The sequence below is a fragment of the Trachurus japonicus genome, chromosome 18 (assembly GCF_045865225.1).
Source record: "Trachurus japonicus isolate A0001 chromosome 18, Traja_1.0".
Classification (NCBI taxonomy): domain Eukaryota; kingdom Metazoa; phylum Chordata; class Actinopteri; order Carangiformes; family Carangidae; genus Trachurus; species Trachurus japonicus.
In genome coordinates this window covers 25490717-25496431 of record NC_140924.1, presented here as the reverse complement: position 1 = coordinate 25496431, position 5715 = coordinate 25490717, and the positions used below count along the sequence as shown (strand labels likewise).

The window sequence follows — 5715 nt, the reverse complement described above, 5'->3', positions numbered from 1 at the left end:
GTTAACAGAGTCATGAACTGAGTACCACTCACAGATAGAGGTACATTTGCATTTGTTGCTGAAGCCTGGGTAACCAGCAAAGACATTATTTACTAGTCCAGCAACAAACTGGTGCGTTCAGCATCATTCTTGTATCCTGTCTTTTCTCTGAGTTCTCACTGACAAGTAGAGGTCGGTCCAACCTTACCCTCCTCCAAGCCCTTGTTGGACCACTCTTTCTTCTTTTCTTCCTTGCATCCTCCAGAAACATCTTGTTTGGCCTCTTTAGCGTCTCTGCTGCTGTACGATAAACATACTGAAAACAGAGAGCGAGTTGGCTTCTTACACTAAGTCCAGCTGGGTGTGCAGTGTCAGAATCCGATCTCTCAGTTGGAAGTGAATAAAACATCAAAAAATTATTTTTCAAAGATAAAATAGTTACATAGTGTTGCTTTTAATATGAAAAAATATTTCCACACCTGACCTTCTTTCCACTGGGGTAGCAAACACCACTGTCGGTGTTCAGAGACGTCTCTGTGTACAGTGAGACAACAATCTGTGGAAACTTGGACCTCAGCTCTCTGCACCAGAACCCCACACAGCTAAGATTGAAGGTGTTTTGTATTTCTTTTGAGCAGTTCTATTTTCCTTGAGCTACCGCATAAGAATAACAAAAAAAAGAGCCCGCCTCTTTTTGATGAGACCACTCACCGGAACACAGCTCAGTCACCAACATTACAGTGGTGCAGTCCTACTCTACGTGCAATGATGAACGTTCACTTGCTGACAGCTTTACTCTTCACCTTCAGTAAGTACACTTACTCATCTTTCTCTAAAGGCAACAATTACTAACATTTCTGCGGTGAACTTTGTTTTTTTGTGAATCACAGGTTGGTGAAGAAAAGACTTTTTCTTTGTTTCAGGTTGGATCTCTGTCTCTGTCTCTGAGTTTTACACTGTGGAGGTCCAGTCTGGTGAACAGGTCACACTGATGTGTACCAACTACAGCAGTAATGTTGGTTACATAGTCTGCTCGAGAATGAACAGTAGACCCAACAGCACCTGTATCTCCCGAATGTACAGCTCTGATAGCAACGCTTCATTCTGTGATGGATTTGAAAATGGAAGATTTAACATGACGTCCAACACCACTACCCTCTTTCTCCAGATCAAACATGTGGATTTATCTGATTCTGGACTTTATTTCTGTGGGGCTAAGTTTGATAATAAGGCAGTCATTGACAGTGCAACATACTTAAAGGTTCAAGGTAAGATTAATGTTTATCTGTGTTTTTTATCGTAATTTTGTCTGTGATTTGGTTGGACAGATACAGATATGCACATTTCGTAGTCACTATTCTAAAAGTTATTTTTGTTCTTTATTCTTGTCTTTCTTGTAGAGGAGTCTGTTGAACCACTACCTCTGTTGAGTGTGACCCTGGGTGTTCTGATCATTTTCCTCATTTTAATCATCATTGCTCTGGTCGTCAAAATGAGGAAATTTCACATATGTACTTGTATGTATTCATTTAAGTTGCAAATGCACAACATCCTCTTTCCCATTAATGTTTGAACAGTCATTTTTCTGAGTTAACTGATCAGATGATGTTTCTGTTGTTCAGATTTGAAGGAAGAGGAACAGACTCCACATCTCAGTGAGGTAATCTACTGTAACCTTACATCAAAATCGAGTTTATGTGTGGTCTGGTTTAATCTTTTCTTACATTGACTATTCAGCTCTGTGACTTCAGGAATCAAATGTTTTCATTAACAGAATCAGAATCAAGCCTCTGGTGATGTGAACTATGCAGCGCTGAATTTCGGAGAACCAAAGATCAAAAGGAACAGAAGGCCTGTACGGGCGGAGCCTGTAGTGTACACTGCCGTCAAATAGACTCAGATAGGAAGTGATGCTTTATCATGTCAGTCTTCATCTGAGGTTTGTATGGAAGAGCAAAGGGCTTATTTTCAGCCTACATCTTCATCAAACTAATTGAGATTATATCAAACTTGAACATTTATGCTATAATTGTGTTTTATTTACTGTTTATATATATATGTACAATGGAAATGTGCTGTATCGCCAAGTAAATACCAAGTAATGACCTGCAGTTTGTTTCGTGACTTTCCTGCATGTCAATCCCCCTCTCTGCCTCCCCATTTCCTTCCTCTCTCTCAACTGTGCTATCGATTAAAGGCAATAAAAAGCCCCAAAAATATACTTTTAAAAAGAAAAAAACATAGCTGTCAATCAGAAAGAGGATTTAGCCTTCAGAGCATTTATCCAACAACCGTCTAGTTTCACTGTAGTGAAAACAAATGATTCCATGCCGCCCCATTGAAGTCCACGGTCACTCAGTTTCAGTGTAGTGTATTAACACTACAGGAATGTATGAGAAGAAAATTGCTGATTTTTAACAAACTTAGATTAGAGTTGAATGTGTTCTAACACAGTCAATGAAATGTAAACACAACAGTTCATATTTGACCATTTATTGTTTGACATTTTAGAGGAAGCAGAGCTTCTGTCACAGTCGCAAGTAATTGCCTTTGAGGAAGATTTACCATCACTGTCATTAAATGTTGTAATAAAGATTGTGCAAATTGTGTAATTTTATTAAAAATCTGTATCTGAGTGTAAAAGGTGTGATGATGTGATTGCACTGCAGCAGTGAGAGAGTCAATAAGCAGCACTTGACAGGTTAGACAGGAAGAAACAGAGCACAGTGTGGTCTGACCACACCTGAGGTGGAAATCATGAGCTGTGTCAGGTCAAAGGTTTCCACAGGTAAACTCTGTAGGTTGGCTGACCACAGACAATAACATTACTACACAACATCAGTAGTTTTGGGAAACATAAACAAGAAAAGAAGTTAAGTTACTCATTAAAACATCTGTATGTCTGATTTAATCTGACATTTCTGGACGTGCTACTGACTGCTGCCATACATACTCTTTGTTACACTTTACCACATAGCTGAGAGCTGAAGCAACATTCTCGGCCACAAGAAAACTAGTGCTCTCCGCTCTGTGCATCAAAACCACAGACGACATTTCCACAGAATAGTTTATTGTTTTCAGTGCACCTCAACCTCATAACAGTTATAATAACAGTGACAAACACATTTTGTTTCTTTGTGCCTTTCAGGAAACCCAAGGAAACTCAACACTACAAGTGAGATTTGTCAGAATTATGAGCAAGATAAACAATGCATGAATTAAATAATTTAATGTACATATTGCTATACACCTATAGATGGGAGAGTGAAGGGATGGGTATGGGGGGTTGGGGTTAAATGTTCCCTGATCTCCAACACACCAGGTGATCAGTGACATCACACATAGGACATCAGGAGACCAACACTAATATCACTGATGTGACATTGATGCTGCTCAACAGTGAAGATGTTGTGTGGTTAACCAGGGCCATAACTGTTGTGGAGGGGCACTGCTGCTGCTGCTGCTGCTGCTGCTGCTGCTGCTGCTGCTGCTGCTGCTGCTGGGTCTTTGAACGTGACATGCAATGATATTGCAGGTGCTGTGAAGAGAGAGGGAAGGTTAACCTTTTTTTTTTTTTTTTTCTCGCTTCTTTGTTATGTCTGGTGAGTGAATGTGGGTGAATGTTTTAATGTCTGGTGGTATATGTTGTGTGTTATATGTGTGAAACAATTTCCCCTTGATACAATAAAGGCATATATCCATCAAAACACACTCACAATATCATCTGTCATATGCTATGAAAAAACACATGATTGAACCAACATAGAACATCTTTCTAAACACAGCACTGGATCTATAGGCTAGTTAGTCTCTAAACCTCTCTAAATGACTGAGAAAACTGAATAGTCCTTCTGTTGATCTAAAGCTTCCCTATAGTGTAAAATGTATCGCCCTGGGAGCAGCTCCACACACCCCGAGGAATTGGCAGGCTGCGCCCAGGGGGATGTCCTCACTGTATCCTCCGCCCACTGGCTGGGTTTGGGTGTCAAATCTGAGCTCAGTGGGTGCAACAGGTGCAGGCAGGGGCAGACAGCTGGGTAGAGGATAACTACCACTTAACTGCATTTCAGAAGAAAATACTGGCCATTTATTTTTACTTTCACTACATTTACCTGAGAACAAATGTTACTACTTACATTGACATAATTATGCTACACTGTAAAAAGATCCTATTAATCACTATAAAATAACTAAATATTTAAACACATCTTACACATAGACAACAGTTTTCATCAGCCAATAAATTGAATTTTCTAAACTTTCCTCAACTATTTTTACGTGTGAGGAAAAAAATGTGATATTGATAACTATCAAGAGGTGTGTGTTACGGTGCGTTCACACAAAGCAAATTTTTGCTTCGCTGTTACTCGCACGATTTTGACCGCGGGAATATTTATGTTACTCGCATACTCGCGCGAATACACGAGTAGCCAAACAACTCACGTTGTCATCAAGGCCGTTGTATAGGGGAGAAAGGTGATGATAATTCTAGGGGCCCAGCGCCCAGTAGGGCCCACAAAAAACCCCAGTATCTAATCTTTGTATGACTGATTTATTCTGCATAAGAACCTGACTAATACTCACAGTAATGCTGCATTAGCATCAAAACAAAGTAGGCTAAATAAAAAATGATAATACATACGTAGTCTAAGAAAAAAAAATGGAAAAGTCAGAGGGTAGGGGCCCACTTTAGTATTCTTTCAGGGGGCCCAGAATTCTTAGCAACGGCCCTGGTTGTCATGTCTGGGTTAATAATATCATTGGACATTGCACACAGCTCAGTGAATTTCATCACTTTCTCCAGGAGCTCCGGCGGGATGACGGCCACTTCCAGCACTCTCTTGGCAGGTCACCAACTAGGCTATAGCTGCCCGCCCATCTGCCTGTGAGTGGCAGTTTTGGTGTAAAAATCAATACATTTCTTAATTAATGATTTATGATGATGATTAGGCTTATATGAATGACCCGTTTCAATTCCGGTAAGTGAGAGTTAGTTCTAATTGTGACAGAGAGTGTCAGAGTGCAGAGAGCTGCAGAGAAGTGAAGCTGATATCAAGATGAAGCTCTTCATGGTGTGACCGCAGCACTGCTATGTCCCTAACTGAACTGAGGTCAGGGTGATGCTACGATTAGAGTGTTTCTTTTTTCACTTTCTTTTTCTTTTTCCTGTTTTGCTCAAGCTGAACATGTGTCAAACTGACCTTTTTGTTTTTTTAATGTTTTGTCTTTATGTAAAGCACATTGAGTTGCCTTGGTATGAAATGCGCTATATAAATAAAGATGCCTTGCCTTGCAGAGCTGCTGCCAGGTAAAAAGAGTAGAGGCAACGCAGTCTTCAACTTGCCTCAGACCACATTATTGTGCAATACCTTTATAAAATACTAACATATTCATATAGTAAAATATCAAAACCTAATCCAATTTTCCAAAATAAAGGAAACACATGATTTAACGATAAAAATGAACTCAAATATCAGACACCTCGCTACTGAAAAACAGCAAGCAAGCTACAAATGTTGAGATAGTGGTGACATTTTAACACCAGTAATATGGTATCTAAGGTGTAGATGAGAATGTGGCATTAAGAACTCAGTCTCAAGGAGAGCAAGAACCACAATAGGCACATTATGAAGAACATCCTTCCTCTTTATGTAGAAAACCCAGCCTTCCTGGGCTCATTTCTGCTACAGCCTTTTGACACTTTCAGTCACAGACACAATGATGAGCTTTATAACA

General features: G+C 39.9%; 1 protein-coding gene across 1 annotated transcript; it reads left to right on the top strand.

Moving 5' to 3' along the window:
• The first annotated feature begins 683 nt into the window (after positions 1–683).
• LOC146969411 (uncharacterized) lies at positions 684–1873 on the top strand. Its single transcript, XM_085760462.1, has 5 exons — positions 684–787; positions 903–1247; positions 1380–1496; positions 1602–1639; positions 1754–1873. Exons 1-5 carry the CDS (start codon positions 745–747, stop codon positions 1871–1873), a joined length of 663 nt encoding a protein of 220 aa, XP_085616588.1. The 5' UTR covers positions 684–744.
• Positions 1874–5715: the final 3842 nt, after the last annotated feature.